We start from the raw sequence: 17,788 nt of genomic DNA on the forward strand, positions 1-17,788 counted from the left end.
TTCCATAAGCAAAGTGATATTGAACATTCGTGGGGCAAATTCTTCCTATTTTTAGTATTGCTTGGCACTGATCGAGCTTTAAAACAACGTGGGCCGGTCTATAAGGCCTTGTGGAAAACAAAGGGGAAACTTTGTCTACTAGCAGTTGTTAAGTTTTAATTCCGACAACGTTTTACTAAATGACTGCATAAGTCGGACGAGAATAGTAGACAAATTGAGTTGCGTCGTGAATTGCAATAGCACAAAAAGTTAAGTCTATTGCACAACACTCCCTAATTTTAGTAAACATACACGTGTTTTGTCAGTATATTCTAAAAATAGAGCTATTCACAACGCAATCCTTTGATTTTCTTCTGTTCAGCATGAAAAGTAGTTTTGAACGGTGAATACGGTACGCGAGATTGGTGGCATCGGAATCATACAATACAATTTAGAAATAAACATTTATACCGTCTACTTAAAATGCTTTGATGAAAGCCAAAATCAATTGCAGTAGGAATCTATTTACCTTCCAACTATAAATAAAGAATGACACCAAAAGTGATGCTGTTTTATGTCTGAGAGCAGCACGAGCTCTGAACTCGTGAGAGCTCGTTAATGGTCAAAAGCGATAACCAGTAGAAAAGAGGTTATTCTGCTAATTTATCACAATGGCATAAAGGAGGAAAAGTCTTAAGAATACCGATTATATTTCATCCACCAAACCTGTTTACTTAATGCACTTTTACCAAAGGCATCCATACATCTAATTAAATTCCGCTTAAATATTTGAGGCAATTTTCTCTGCCTGGCGGTAATGTCGCCAGTCAAACGCAAACTCCTTGAATGGTTAAAATCGCCTGTTTTTTGACACATTTGGTACCTGCTGACAAAGACACGGTATTAGGCTACTTGATGAGATAGCACTTATATGGATAATTACTTACCGTAGATTGTATTTTATACGAGTAGCAACAAAGACTGTTAGATGGATTGTGTCGAAATGGATACCTTAGTGTCAGCTTTAGTTCCAACACAACGGATAAAAGTTTGCTTTAAGCGAAGCATTTCTCCAAGGCTGCTTAAAAATCCTGCAAATGTTATTCATTTTCACATGTTCAAGCCGACTGATTTGTCGCGATTTAGAACCAGTAAAGTTAAAAATCCTAGTAGGGGATAATGCTGAACTACTTCTACTGACACGTTGGTTTCCTCTTCTTGGAGAGTGCACTTTGTTTGTCTTTAGGAAAAGCTAGTGCTTCCGAAAATCGCTACCAGCGATCAGATAATTTGCCCAATCTCCGCCTTACCTGCATGGGTAATTCAGTCCCCACGGGTTGAAATTCCACTCTATGTCATGACTGCCAGCCCGTGTTGATCGCTTTCTCGCTCTTCTGTGGGATAATAACGTGTTTTCCTCCATGATACTTTATCTTAATGGGATTTTAGCGAGGAGTTCAGATACTATGGTCTTTTGTGCTTTAAAAGGAAGCAGATGATTTGCTGTCTAATTGCTGCGGATTTGGCTGTTCTTAAGGTAAAAATGCAAATGCGACGTGAATGTGGTTGAGCTTAAAAACAAGGCACAAGTGATAATTTTATGCGCGTATTTCTATCGGTAGCTCAACACTGCAGAGGAGTATAAGTTTTCTACATAATTGGCTGTTTTGATGGTAGGGAAGTAAAGAAGTTTCTGTAAATTAAACATACAGGTGAAAGCACCCACGGTAAAGTAATTTATTATAAATTTGGGTGGATAAAAGTGACAAGTTGCTTAAAATATTTAATTCTTCAGGTTACTAGCAGACAAAACACTGTATTTAGCAAGAGTTTACCAAGTAATGACTTAGAAGCAAGACTGCCTGCCTCTGTCATAAAAATGCAACACAAAACTGGACATAAATTTTGGCCTAATTTGCAAGAAGGTATTGGATGTGATGTCCCTGATCTCTTAATCGTCTCTTAGGTGAATAGAATGACTATCAATTTTCTGCAGACTAGAATCGACATACATGACTGGAAACAAATAAAAATTGTTGAAAATAATACGCAAACTCTATGTGGGTGTAGCTGTCCGGTATGCTCAGATGATTTTCAACGCTGTAATAAACTCTAATGTTTGCAGTACCTAGTCATCATGATTTTACATCTCCAAAGTTATTTGTTGATTAGCTAACATTAGCCGTAATAAGTAGTGATATATAGCATTAGTGATTTTGCATTTAACTCAAAATTTGATGTTCGATATGGTCCCTCAGACATTTGCTTCTCCACTCAATATCCCGTAGCAAAGTCCACGCTGACTTAGGCTAAGTGCATAAGCATAAAGCGAAAGACAACTTGTTACTTTCAAAATGACGCTTACTCTCAATAACCAATTTACAGTGTTTTGGAGTTTATGAATTTAGGTGTTGTCAGTGTTTTAAATCTGTTTAAATATCCGCTCTGATAGGTTCGCTGTCAATTACTGAGTGCGCGATGATATGTTACAGAACGTTTCCCCTATGCTGAAACATCTAGTAGGTATGCGCACTATGGCATTTCCAACTGAAGACCTAAGGTGACTATTACTTGATTTCTTGCTTCCGATCATTCCACAATATCATTTCCTCCAGCTAAACTAACTATTAATATTTTTCAAGTGTCAAGGAAACGTAGTTAACTCTGTAAGACGAATCGTGTATGCTTGGAAACAATAACTCCGTGAGGGTGACTATTATGTGGAATTAATTTTCCGAATTTATGCATACATGAATGGGAAATTCATCAGCAAACTGTTTGCCTCAGCGATAAATTTACCACTTGAAAACTTTTAGTAATAAACACTGTTATACCCGAACTTTTCCAAAGGCAACCAATTTAAAAATAGGTCACAGGCAAAATTGACCTAACATAAAACTGTTCCTCACTTATTCCAACGCTGTTCCTTCATTTCTGCATATTGCATTTTTACAATGCACAGCTATTAATTTACACCTTTCCTACATACTTTGGCACACTTTTAATTTATAATTCATTGTTTCCCAAAATGATTAGTCTAGCTGTCTCCTTTGGGGTGGATTCGAAACCGCTCTCCTACTGTCATGCCAAATGATCCGCTGCTGTTCGGATCTTAGGAGTGATAGCGTTTTGGTGATAATGTGGTTACGTTAGTTGGCTTAATAGACATTTCATTTGCCTAAGAGTCTTTGGTTTGTTACTAACAGAAGGCTTTTTATTCACCGTAAATGGCGGGTAGCATAATTATTTGTCCCATAAAAAAACAGTAAAATAGAACCCCGCTTATATTCACGAACAACTTCCATAATTTTCTCTATTTTACTATTTTGTGCTATTTACTATTTACTGATGCTTCTTTATTTCCGAAACATGGGCAACACAGTAGACGTTTTGGAGTGGGTGAGGTATTATGATTTGAATTTGTCTTCTCGGCCAATTGCATATGATCAACGTATCATAAAATCACCAAGAATAAACCGATCCTTTATATTCTTACTCATAGTGTGCTATTTATCAGCACATCACTTACTTATTGCCAAATAAGTCTGTAATGAAATGTTTGTTTATCATTTGATGGGCAACTGCTAAATATCTCACCACATGCACGCCATACTGAAAGTGTTGCTTAGGTTACTGCATGCCTATGCTTCCTATTTTAATGTTATGAAAAGTTTCGTGCATTACTTTTTCCAAATTTCTTTCGAGCACTCTATCATTGATCTTTTTTCCATTAAAACAGGAAAAATACTGCAGAATTTAATAATACATCGCAGAGTCAGCTTAACTGCATAATATATAGTAGGGATTTCGACTGTGAGATTAATAATGAATGATTATGTCAAGAAATCCGAGATTTGCACCAAATCGGTAAAATAAAAGAATAAATGTTATATCAAACGTAAATTGTTTTGTTGGTATTTGATTGTATGCATTACAGTGTCAATGGCTATTACGACGAGTCTGTGCATTAAAATAATTGCTTATTTAATTTCCACGGGCCATTAGGCCATGCCAAAGCTTCAGCGTTTATCACAGAGTACGTACACATAAATGTGACAATTGAGCAGCTTGCTAATTACTGCGCTAAGCAATAAAATAAGCTCAAGTTTCGGAAAATACTAAAAATGTAGCACAACAAGCATCGTTTGAGTTTTGTCAGTCGGAATGCACTTCCAAATAATTTACAATAGAGATTTCAACTGTGAGGTTAATAATTGATAATTATGTCCGGAAACGCCAAGATATGCACTAAATCGGTAAAATGAAAGAATGAATTTTATATAAAACGTAAACTGTTTTGATGGTATTTGGTTGCACGCATAACGGTGTCAGTGGCAATTACTGCGATTCAGTGCATAAAAATAATTGCTTATTTATTGCCATGGTCTATTAGGGCCTGCCAAAGCTTCAGCTTCCATTACAAAGCACATGTATACAAATGTAACAATTGTGCAGCCTACTAACAACTGCTTTACGCGATAAAACAAGCTCATATTTCAAAAAATACAGAAATTTTAGCAAAAAAGCATTGTTTGAGTTTTGCTAACTGGAATGCATTTCCAAAAAATAAATTATTTGCAAAAATACTACATGTTAATAACTACGTTTTGTCAAAGCATTTGAAAATGATAGACGTCCTTTTTAAATTTCCATTCTAAGTTCATAGCTTTGGTAAGATGGTCACAGAAGGAATGTTTTAATAAACTTATCATAATGATTTTATGTAAAAGACCAAAGTGCAGATGTCAATATTGACTATCAAATGGGAGGGCTCAATTCACAGCAGAAAATCACCTTAGCTTCTGATTGGCATATAAAGCATATAGCATTAGGACTGAATGAGTGCGTTTCTAAAAAGGCTAATCGCAAACTACCCTGTGTTCTTAGACTTAAATTGGCACAGCAAGTAAAAAGCGATCCATACAGGTGAGCACATTTAAGTTAGTTTAGGGTTTAATACCTATTTTTGCATGGTTTTCATCTAAGGCTATACACTTACCGCGACTTCTGGTTATTCACATGAGAGATGAGGCAAAAAAACGGGTACAGGAACTGCTGGCCTCTGCATTCTCGTTCTGCAATTACAGTTATTTTGATCAAGCTGTAGAATGATATGACATAGGCTTAGTCATATGTATCGGTGCAATTTGGAAAATCCCAACCTTTTCTTTCACATATCTGCTTCGACTGGTTGCCTCACCTTATGCTGATCCAAAGCTCTGACCTCTCACAAGTTTGAATGTCTCACGAATAGATGCATTCAAAAGTCTTGTAAAAGGGTCGTCTACCGACAACTTTTCATCACAATTTACGTGTCGAGCACATACAACACATGTCGACGCACTGAGCATAGAAATGACAATGGAAACCACTGAATAAATCCTGCTACACTCAAAACCTTTACTCGATGATACAAGGTAGTCATTGCTAATTTTGGACAATGGAAATATTCTGCTGTTAAGCAGCAAATCACCGGATAGGTGTACAGTATTTGGAATTCGCCAATTAAAGAGAAGGTGGAAGATAATACTGTAAGCACGGTAGGATTTACGTGGAAGACAATAAATGAGGTTAAGTTGCTCAGTTTACTTTTCGGTTCTCCTGTAAGTGCGCCTTCGATTGGGTTATCTTTGAAACATGGAGTTGCAAGGCAACCCATTGTTTAGAAACCTTCTTAATTATTAACACAATGAAATTAACTCATAAAATTTGATGTAGTAATATATTTTTTCAAATTATTTCCTCAGGATCCAAGGAATATACCAGAAGCTTCAAATCAACAGCGTTTTATTATGGAGGAATGTCATCGCAACACTGCAGTGTGAGTCTTGCAAGCAATCTCAAACAATAGGACCAACTCCAGGTGAGTTGTTCAAAGACAAATAGTCATAAAAGGAAGAAGAAGGGTGATTCGCACAAAAGTATGCTATTTCTGTTTGGCATAGTAATAATGGAGCAGCTTCCTAAAAATGAGGACAAATGAGAATTTATCCGCCTAAGTCGGTAAGGTATTTCTCTAGGATACCTCACAGCCTTCGAAGCAGAGTTAAGTGTGTTAAGCAAACAAAACGAATTGGAATTAAACTGCTGTGGCGATTGATTCTCTTACTTATCTTACTCACCTCCATTCAAATGTTACGATTTAAGGATCCTCGCTTCAGCAAGAATATTGGCTGGTGGCAATTGATACCTCTGATGTGATTATCGGACAATAATTAAGTTTGGACATTTAATTGGATTCATTTAAACAAATGCCTCTTAGGTTAATTTTGAAAGAGTAAATAATAGGCGCTTCAGCATAACAGTCTCCTAGAATAAGGTACATTAATATTTTTATAAATTTCTCAAAAGCACTTTCTAATAAAAGCAAAAATTTCAATGCAACATATCAGATTTCAATTAAGAAATTGCATCTATGATGGTTTCAACTTATTTTCTGTTATGCAACACCCATGCCTCTCTTACTGTCACGTCGAGTTACAATTTAAAGCACATAAAGTGACAAAGTTTGAACACATTTTAGGTTTTACAATAAAATGACAAGAAGTTTTATTGCCCCCAATGCTTTTCAGATTGCGAATATTCTTTACTCCTAATTACTAAAAGCATTTATTAAGCCCTTGTATGCTGTCAACCACCTTTCTGATAATGAGCATAACAATCGCGTTTGCTGATACAGCTCAATCTCCTCCACGACGGACACAAGTTTCTTCACTTCGGTACATCCTCCTTTGATCAAAGTTTGTCAGATGCTTGTACAAATGTCTACTTGTTTGCCTCGTCAGGCTCACTATGTTAGTCAAAGTTAGCAGCGGCCTAAATGCAGTATCATACATATTCCCCAAATAAAGCAATTCGTATCAGGTTTTTACACCTCCGCTTAGTATCTAAAATTCATACCTGATGCCAAAAACTTGCATTTTGAAGATTACGTCTTAGCCAAACTGGCCAAGTATTTTATTCTATCTTTTTGATATGGAAATAGGATAGTGCGTATATGTCGAAAGGAGAGTTTATGCTAGCTCACTTTATAAGAGTTTGACGTCAATTCCTTGGACGTTCCCTAAAAGTATGTTAAAATGGACATTCTTAGCACTGCTTATAACGCGTTGGTGTTCCTTTGTGTCCACTTTGTATTATTTAATTATTAGCTTTAAGCTGCGCCCATTTATTCTACCTGCACCATGTTTCATGTCCCAATTTTTTTTAATTATTGCGCTACCCATTCATTTTGACAACATCGAATGAGGATTAATGACTTTCAGCTTGTCTCATCTTCTTTTAGGTCATGCTAAACTAAAGTTGTGTAAAAGGACGGAATTTAGAGATAAACACAAGGGCTGATGGGCTACGAACATCCCCCGCAGGCCAAACGGCAGAGCAGAAGTGTAGTATTTGGAGCCCCAGGCTTCCGTGCCATTAAACACATGGTTAGACATTACATAAAACACCCCAGTACCTTGCCAATCTTGAGTGATTTATTTGTAAGTTTACCCAAATTGAAGAAATTCATGACAATAAGCTCAAAAAATTGCATCGTTTAAATTCAATTGCCTCAACCTAGAAATAGCTTGGAATTAGGTGGAACATTTGCATTTTGTGTTTTACTGCGATTTGTATGAGTTATTAACTTGCTTTGAGCTGATTAAGTGTGTGTTTGAAAGATTTGGCTTTAACGAACGGATTTAATGCCTGCAGTGCTTGAAGAGGTCACACTACTAATTCACTTGGCCTTTGTCACTGTTCCATGTCTAACAATTTGCTAATAGTAGTCGGCATCAAGTATGATCAAAGGGAATAATGTATGTGAATATGAAGCGGTTTTGCTTCTGTTCTGCTGTGTGTACCAAGGCCTAACAGTGCACTCAGTTTGTTAATTAGGGCAAAGGCCACTTTTACTTGAGTTGTGCAGTAGCACTCTTGACTTACCCAAAATGTCGGAGGATCCTCGTAATTCATCAAACATAATCAACTACGCTGCTGTAATACAATCGCTTTTTCCAAAAAAACCTTCGAGATATGGAATCTAAATTCTATGTTTAGCAGTTTTTAACAAAAACACAGAAAAGGGTTATATTAGGCATTAACACCCACCCAATTTCTACCCCCATTAAATTATCATCATTTACGTTTTAACATTTTTTGCAATGTATCATCTGCTATTTACTTTAAATAATGCTGAAGTTCTCATGTACAAAAAAAGTCATTTAGGACTTTAAAGCCTTAATTTCCTGCTTTCAATGCCTAAATGCATAATGCTTTGCTGAATACAAAAGCTTCGGCTGCAGAATGAATCTCGATGCCATCTCTAGATAACAAATTGTTAGTATAATAGTTTTACTGAAGAGTATACTAAAGTCCCTATCGTATTCTGTGTACCGAAGTAACTTTATCATTTCCCCTACTTTTACTTCCATTTTTGCGATATTTAGCGAAATTTACCTTAGTTCTAACAAGTATCGCAGGACCTCCGTATTGGCGAAATTTTGCATAATTTTTTTACACGAACTCCTTTTCACAGCCATTTAAACTGAGCACATTAACGAATTGACGGAACTTATTGCTGCATCATTTCGTTTTGGTCGCAAGGTGCACTATTTAAACAAATAAGTGACATAATTGGGTAAAAGCATCAAAATTTCCCAGAAAAGGTTGCAACTCTTCTTACAAAAATCTTAGAAAAGTGCAATTTATGCATTATGTTAGTAATTTCTTTCTAAGAATTTGATAAGTCATTTGCCGGATGCAGTGTTGTGAAATCGGTAGGTGCAACTCCATACATCAGCAAGGCAGACAGTGGAATGAAAATGGAAGAAGACGACGAGTAGAAGAGAGACACTTATGATAACCTTCCAGACGAGTTCATTGTAATGTGACTTGTATATGGGATGGGTAGTGGCATGTTTCAATTCAAAAGTCTTTAATATCCACATGGCCAGGTTGAGAATGAGGAGAAAAGTGATCATGGTACGACCGGGTTTCTCAGCCGCTTGATTCGAGGTAGCGACTTGTCGCCGTGAGGCTTCCACAATGAGCAGCACCTTCATATGTGATGAAAGTGAATTATTTACAGGTTGGAAAGCGCGTAATTTCGGATGAAAATCAATTATTCAATTCTTGTTTGAACACCAACTTACTTGATGAGTTTTGATTGCTAAACCGTTTTAAAAGAATAACCCACATTTTGATGCCTCCCGTGCTTCTAAATGGTTTTAGGTGAGCACAAATAGAATTGATGAAATAACATTCACTCGAACTAAACAATTACCCAAAAAGGACATTTCTTACAAGTTATGTGGATTTTAGATTTAGGTTGGTTAGATTTTCACTATTGTTTGCATTTCATACATTAAGAATATGTCTTTAGCATATGGTAAAGTCCAAAATTATTTACTAACGAACTCAAGTACATTAAAAGCGAACGTAACAAGTGTCGACACCCAAGTATTGAACTAGGGAGTCATATCTCAACTTTTTCTCAGAATGCCTTAATGATGGAAACGGTAGAAGTGACTCTTACACCTAATTCACTGACATGTGGCAAAAATTTTGGTGTTTTGGTAGAAATTGTAATGTAGGTTCCATTAGCCCACTACAATGATGTTAACATAGTACATTAACTACAGTTTCCATACTTTTGACCCATGGCAATGCACAAAATTAACCTTGCTCAAGTTTTTAAAAGGGAAGTCACCCAGAACATGACGTGGAAAGTAATGGTTATTCAAGGATTAAAAACCTATGACTTTTTTAAAAACTCTTTTTTGCACAGCCTTTAACCTCAAAAGTGCTTGCCTATGTGAAATCAAAAGATTTTGTTTCAAACTTTCGTTTCTTCCTATTTGTGTCTTTGATTAGCCACTGAGGAAGCCACAGTTTTAAGCTTGCCAAATCATTGTATTTAAAGAATTTGTAGCAAAAATAAAATTTTGGTTACAAGCGAGCCAGGTAATATTTTGAGCAAAATATGCGACGATATATTATCAAAATAATAGCTATAATTTAAGAAAATTTATTTTGCTGCGCTGTTTGAGAACAATTTTTAAAATGGGTATACTTTACCCCTTTATTCTAAACATCCTATACTGTTGGCAATAAATATTTAATTGTCCATACAGATTTACTTGATACGTTTCAGAAATAACAAGACTTTACACGGTGTCGTCTTTGAGGTCTTAGGGTGTGCGGAAATGTAGTACTTGACTAATAAATAAACATCACAATATCATACAAGGGGCAATTTAATTAATGCTAGCGTCTTGGCGGCATTAGATGCCAAATTTTGCTCTGCACACAGTAGAGCAAACAAAAAAGTTAAAAAACACGTTGCAAAACTGAACTTATTCAATGTTATGCCTGTTTGTTTAACTTTTCATTTATCTATGCATGCAAATGAGTTGGCAGAGACTGGACGACAGCTCGTTAGTATCGCTTTCGGGCCATCCAGCAGTAAGACGCCACTATCAGTGGTGTAAATTTTCCTGAATCCTAAGCGAGTAGAGGATGCTAGGGAATGTGACAAATACATATTATAAGCACCTGAGTTTTATGCCTTGGTTTGCAGATCGGTTTCTTCATAACTCGATTTGGTTCTACATTATCTACATTTGGAAGAAGTCTCATGTCTTTTCTACCATCCACGTTTAAATTGGCCCGCAACTGTGTTTTAGTAAATCGGATTTATAGTAGGGCTCATTCAGCAAACCACAGGCAGAATTATGAACTCCATAGAGAAAGACATGGGCAAAATTCCATTTACCATTTCCAATAGAGTTTTGTAAAATTTTCCAATATTGGGTACCGCTTTAGGTTTCTAAATAATGTATGAACTGATAAGCAATTGCATCATCATCAATTTTTCATTATATACTATGGTCTGCCTGACTAACTGCTAGGCATCCACTAGAATTCAAAACCTTTTAACACCTACTTGCAACATCGATTGCAACAACTCCAGCACAGCTTTGCCAGCAAATATTAACCCCACAGCTCGTTGGTTCCCATTTGCTCCTGCTGCAGGAACTAAGATAAACAGATCGTAGAAGAGGACGCCAAGAAGACTGACTAGTAGCAAGTTGGCGTCAAGTGCACTTTCCTCGGATAAATATCGCATTGCCAAGACGCGCATTTGAAAAAGAGCCACGCCCACTGCACCAGTGCCAATGAAGAGGAGAGTGATGTCAGTTGCTTGGTAGATGATCAAAGCGGTGCACTGACTTTTCTGTTGTAGCAGTGTGTTCACCAGGGTCAGACCCACCAGAGTTCCAGTGATCAGGAGAAGACCGATGAAGAGGCCTTTGTTTGATCGCTGACATTCAGTTGGCTTTTTGCTGGATCACAAGTAAAGAGGATGGGCTAATGACTTGCAATGTATTTGGAAGTTCACTTGGCCAAGCTTTAAACTTAAGGCAAAATGTTGCTTTTATTTTAAATGCCAGGCAAGAAAATAGAAGCGTTAGACTGCAGTTCCGTTTTGTTTTGCTAATTTTATCCGCACAAAATTTAGTTAGAGTACCAACTATACTTAGCACCGTGGTGAATGCGAAAGGCAGGATTATAGCAGATACCTTCAAAGACACGTATTACCTTTGTGTTCGAGTAAGCAGCATTATTGCAATTAATATCGCAAGACAAGTTCCATCAGTTGAGCTAATCTTTTTTATTTCCCACATCCTAAATCTAATCACAAACAAAAATACAGTAAGAATAGTAAATAAGCGTTTTACGGGATCGACAGCGTTTTGAGCAAAGAAACCTCAAAAATTTAGTAAATGGTTGCATCTTACTAAGCGGAAAGTAAAATGCATTAGAAAATGTTTGAATGCCATGCCCTTCTATGAGACAAATGCTTGCCTTGCTGACAATTTTTGGATCTTATAGACGGTTTGTTGTTTATTTAAGAACAGCTGCAATTACAATGAAAAATCTGACTACATCCTTCCATATTTTAAGGAGAATGACTTACAATGATGAAAGTTGACATGGCGACATTAATGTTAACAAAGTTTAGAAGCCATCCATATATTGCTAATGTGACTGGAGCATAAATGCAACTTCGAGCAATGCCTGTATGGACACCAAATCACCATTAGTAGTGACTAAACCCTTGCTTCTTTTCACCTTTACATTATAAATATTAGACAGAAGTAGTCTTTTTAACTTTGTTTTTTCGAATTTCCTTTCCAATTAAAAACTGTTTGATATTAATGCAAAGAAAATTTGATAAAGTTTGACAGACAGGTGGCAGATAAGTCTGAAGATTATATACCCTTCTCAAATCAAGAATCGAATTCTCTCAACCATGGGTTTTGTGGCATGAGGTCTTGCGATATTCTTCGGCCCTACGAATAGGTCGGTCAGCTCTGGCTACTGCAGTTCTACCACAATCGCTTGTGCTGTTTAACGAATACACGTAAAGCATGCACAGTTTTTTGAAGATGAAATGTGAGGTAGTGTGTAACATTTGTGAGTAACTGGTCAAAAATGCACATATTTGCCGTATAGTAATCAAAGTATATTTGTCGAAATCTTGCCGATTCCTTGACCCGTTCGCTGCAGAAACCTGTGGTGCCTCTTCATTGTCTTCCGTCGACAAAGAGCTTGTATTACCAATGCGTTGAATTATCTTGCAGAAAATGGCGCACGCAATGAGACTGTACTCCGCACTGCAAGAAAATCAGGAATTCAACGAATTCCGCTGTGGCTGTTTGAGGCCTCACTAAAAAGGATAAATTTGAAAGATGCTATCAAACTCGGTAACTAGATTTTTGAGAAAGTCAACCATCTGACTTTGGAGGTGTTAATGTTCCAAAACTTGTACCACCGAAGTGATCAAATTGGGATATGCTTAAAAAAGAAATTTGCATGTAAAAAGGTTTTTTACTGTGTCAAGAGTGCTTCCTTTTGATGCACCTTTTGGAAAGCTGGGCAGGCGTGGACTAACATTGCTTCACAAATCTTCATCGAACTTAATCTCTGTAGCACACTGTGGTGTGGAGTAGAAAATTGAAATTTTAGGATATCCTTTGGGCACAAGCGAAGTTCGGCACTACAATGGCTTAGGAATAACAGCGACTTTCTAACGTTGTTGTCTAAGCCTTAATTTTGCTATGAATTCAGTAAAATGTAATGGAGTTCCTAACCTGCAATATATATATTCTAAGATCCAAGTAAAAATGGCACTGTCGAAACATCAATTACATTAGATTTAAAATTGAAAAATTGTTTATCAATGGGTGTGGTAACGACACAAATTTGCTTCCTCACCAACGGTTTCACTGGTTGCATACACCTTAAATAGGTAATTTGGGTGGTGTAGTGTTGCAGCTTTCGAAATGCTTTAATGGCAGTGATAGACTGTCATCGCGGTAAGCACATGGACTTGTAATAGAAGCCACATGTGTATTTTTAACAAATAAATACATTGAACCCAAACTGTTGTTTGTTGCATTTTTTTGCGCTGATATAACTTGCTTCTCATGGTTATTTCAATCTGCAATGATACAAGCACTACCTATCGTCAAAACTACTTTTAAACGTAAGTAGTTAAAGTGACTTTAATGGGTTTAAAATTGGTTTACATACTGCTTACTCAGAAATCACATTGTTCAGCATTGGGTGTAATCAGTTTAAAATGAAGTATCATGTTCTTCTCTTCATTTGCACACCAAGTAACGATTAAATTGTATATCACGACTTTTAAAGGACGTTTTTATGTGGGAAATTATGCATGTCATCTCTTTTCACCTTTGTGATTGGGGAGCAATGTAGCATTTGATTTTGACTTTTGCATGGAAACGCCACCATCCGCCGACTTAGCCATCACTTCATGCACAATAGCGCATGACCACTGCCCCAAATTGACCACTGTCATGTGATAGAGGAGGAAACGAATGACAAATTTCTGCACATTGAATATCACCTAAAAAGTAAACAATCAAACAAGTCACAAAGTCCAGTTACCCAACAATCTAGAGAGCACTTGTAAGTATGATACTAATGAGAAGTCTTTAGTTAAGGATAAGCAAACGTGTTTCAGCCATTATGTACAGTCACTATTTCAAAAGGCTGCGAATGCGATTCTTGGATCAAAGATGGTTTGAAATATGATTTAAAGCTGGTTTAGCAGATTTTTAGCAAAATTTGACAATTTATGAAGAAAAATGACAGATGGAAGATTCTGAATATTATGATTTTAAACTCTTGCATTAAATATCAAAATATGAATTACGCTTTAGTCAAACTTTCCAGGTAACTTCCCAAAACGTCAACTGCGGATTGACAGAAAATAAACTCAGTAGTCTGATAATAAAACTCAACAATTAGCAATCAAATCCGGTTCATCTAAATTTGGCTTTTATTAAACTTCTATTTCGACTTCATTTTAAATAAAACAAATTGTTGTCCAGAAGGCATTGCATATGCATCTGAATGGGACAAAAATATCCTGTATTTTAATGGAATGCCTATTGAATAGTCCTCGAAAATGCAAGCGGTGATTTTGAAGAGGAATTGCTGCATTTAACACATAAGTAATTAAAAAGCATTTAAAACAATAGCAAAAGTACTAAAAAGAAAGAAAGAAAGTAGGTTTGAATGAATATGCAGACGGAATGGATCACGTTGAGTGGAACCCAGAGATCACTGTGGTATTTAGATGGCACACCGATTTCATTGAACCAATCAGCAATTTAAAGACCGTTCCTGATTATAACTCCAAAACCAAAAACTGGAAGCATAACAAAGTAGATGCTTTTAAAACTATTCAGCGTACTTGACCTGATGCAATTTCAAATACACTCTTACCGCAATTGAATTCGGAGCTTTGTAAAGGGATTCAGCATTTGTGACTTTTAAGAGGACAATAAAGAATATTACTTGTTATCGCAGAGGCATGATTTTGCCGAAAAAGGGTCGTGTAATTTACACCTTAAGGAATATAGATTTTATGAAAAACTGTTAAAGTCTGTGGAAATTCAATATTGACCTTCCCATTAAATATGATATTACAAAATACATGGCTAGATAAATTTGATTTTGTCAACTTTAAGTAGCTATTGCATTCCCGTGTGATAAGGCACTGCTGCCGATACGGCAAATTTAATCAAAATATCAACACATAAAGAGCTGTTATGCTAGATTGCATTCAAAATTCTGTAATTCTGATGTTATTAGAAATTAGCTAATAATGCATCGTCATGTATCTCCAAATAAATTATTTGAAGAGGTCGATATTTTTCAGATTTTGCACAGAAAATAATATAATATTAAAGTTGAATTCCTCGTCTTTACCTTTAGCTTGCACAATTTGGCCAAGACCATCTGAAAGGTGGATTTCAAATAACGCTAAAAATGAGCCGTTAGGAGTAGGTACCTAAACGCCCCTTCACTTTGCGCCTTGTTTTGCACGGGATCTGCCAGTCAACGTAAGTGAGTTCTGCATTCAATGACCCGACAGAAATTCAAGGTGCGCTTAGCTCAAGTAGCCATCTTATCTCCAGCCTTAATTTTGACAATTTTTAATTTCTGCAACACTGATGTTGCTAGATAAGTAGTATTTTGAGTGACCACCACCTTTGCAATATTACACCACACCCCATTTAATAGCACTTCTCCAAGTTGTCCAATTTCATTAGCATAAAACATGGTCAAAAATGCATTTTTAGACCCTTTAATTAAGCAATTGACAAAAGCAGTTCCTATAACTGAGAGAGGGAAATATTCAATGCCAGCTTGGCTCCTATTAATCTTGTCTCTCACCGATAGCTCCGAGGCGAAGGTATAAGTTTATTCCCCGGGGATGCAGCATTACAGGGAAATCTTCGTCATCAAGACTGCCTGACTGACTGGTCTAGCACAGGGTCAGCTTTTAGCACACTCTGATTATTCTCACGCAGGGCTATGGAAGAAGTTCTCATTTCTTCCTTAATAAGTGATTTAAACTGAAAACGTAATAGCAAATGCATAACAGCGTACTTACCATTTCTTCTAGAAGTTGTCTTAAATATGGAATATTCTTCACATTCTGATTTAAATTATCCTCATTTTGATTGTTTGCATCAATATGATAGGTTTCTTCTACACCTAAAAAGTGGCATATTTGATGAATATATGATTTTACTATAAACTTTGGAATAATTACAAGTTCATTAATATTTTCCCTGATCTGCTTGGCGTCGAATACACAGCACAGGTAACATTATTAAAGTCTGGTTAATAGATTGCTGCAAAGAACAAAGTTGCCGTCTTAAATGGTACTGTTTTAAGCGAAGCCAAGCACCAGGAAGCCGACGTTTTATGACGATACATACTGGTGAAAAATTGGTCTTTTTGAAGTTAAATTCGACGTCTTTTTACCTCCCACCTAAATGTTGCCTATCTTATATCCTAAGTGAAACTTCAGTCAAGTTTACATTCGTTATATTAATGCGAAAGTTTGTTATGCCTCCTCCTGTCAACGAACACTTGCTTAATTATAACATAGATTAAGGCTCATGTTAAAAACTATGCATTTTCAAATGGTTTAACGTATATTTGTTGCCTAGTGTTGCTCTTAAATACTAGGCTAATAATAATAAGAAAAATAAAAAATTACTAGTCGAAGTTTCAAAAATCACTGATATATTGAATTTGCACTGAATAAAATTCTCTAAAACACATCTTACAAAATAACAATGTTAATGTTTAACCTTACGATTATGCTAAACAGTGCAATTACTGAAATATTAATGGTCAAGAAACGATTTAATATAAGCTATACTTGTTCATTTGAGCGATTGCCTTTCCGATTTGTAGGTTTTATTCTTATTGAAAAAGGACCCATAAAAACAAACTGAAGTTATAACCAGCACCCACTACCTGATAATATGTTCTTTTCTTCAATATAATCGAAAGGATTTTCAGCTTGTCTATCGTTATGACACGGATCGCTCAGCGCTCCATCGTTTCTCCGGCTCAAGTCGGCATCCACTGAGGGTCACTTTCGCCACTTATAATATTCCAGCAGGACTTGGAGATATACAAGTGCTGATATGGATATTGTCAACTGCAGCATTTTGAATGCCTACAAAATTTACCACTTGTTTTATAGAAGGCATTTAGCACTTATTTGCGTTGAAAAATCGAACCAGATATGCCTTTTATGTAACCTTTCTACATACTTAAAGCAAAGTCTATTAACAGTGGTTAAATTCAGTGCTACTTTGTGCAGAAGTCCTGCTGTCTAGATGTGCTATAATGATTCTCAAATTCGTGGCCATTTTAGTTAAAGACGCAATGGCTGTTTTTGGTGTGCTTCCAAATGATTCGTACAGCTTTGCCGTCTTAGCAGAGTAGTAAAATAGGTGACTTTGTACTATTGTGTCCTCTTAGTGAGCATAAAACCTGGATCCAGATAGTCTCTGCTGTCAAGGCTAATTCAAGTTTAAAGCTGACTTGCCTATTCCAGCACCAAAAAATCCTTGCCAAGTTGTTATCCCAACATGGAATCCAATCGATCTATGCTTGATTAATTCACCCCCACAAATGAAATGTCCAATCTTTTTAAAGAAGGACCGTAAGTTCCTCCACCCTGAGAAGTAAGTGCTTTTGCTACTCTAACTCTACTCTTGTGTTCATTTGTGAATATCCATAATTCTTATTCATGACTGCCTTAAAAATAGGTGTTGCCCAGAACCAGCCACCTTGAGTGGTGTAATTAAATGAAAAGCAATTTTTGCTTTGTTGGAGTTTGATCAAATCAGCTCCATTTGCAAAATTAGGTCTGCAAGCAAATCATACCATCGAAGTCTCTATTAGTAATCATCAAATT

The 17,788-nt window shown here is 36.4% G+C and overlaps 1 protein-coding gene across 1 annotated transcript; it reads right to left on the reverse strand. All coding sequences in view use genetic code 11, as the record gives it.

Annotated features, from left to right (window-relative positions):
• Nucleotides 1–8,711: 8,711 nt before the first annotated feature.
• Nucleotides 8,712–15,300, reverse strand: EGR_10489 (otopetrin; the record flags this gene model as incomplete). The annotated part of the gene is made up of 5 exons (XM_024499738.1): nt 8,712–9,020; nt 10,910–11,309; nt 12,525–12,644; nt 13,764–13,900; nt 15,271–15,300. 5 exons carry the CDS (start codon nt 15,298–15,300, stop codon nt 8,712–8,714), a joined length of 996 nt encoding a protein of 331 aa, XP_024345849.1.
• Between the last annotated feature and the right edge of the window lie 2,488 nt (nt 15,301–17,788).

The sequence above is a fragment of the Echinococcus granulosus genome (assembly GCF_000524195.1).
Source record: "Echinococcus granulosus chromosome Unknown EG_S00225, whole genome shotgun sequence".
Lineage (NCBI taxonomy): Eukaryota > Metazoa > Platyhelminthes > Cestoda > Cyclophyllidea > Taeniidae > Echinococcus > Echinococcus granulosus.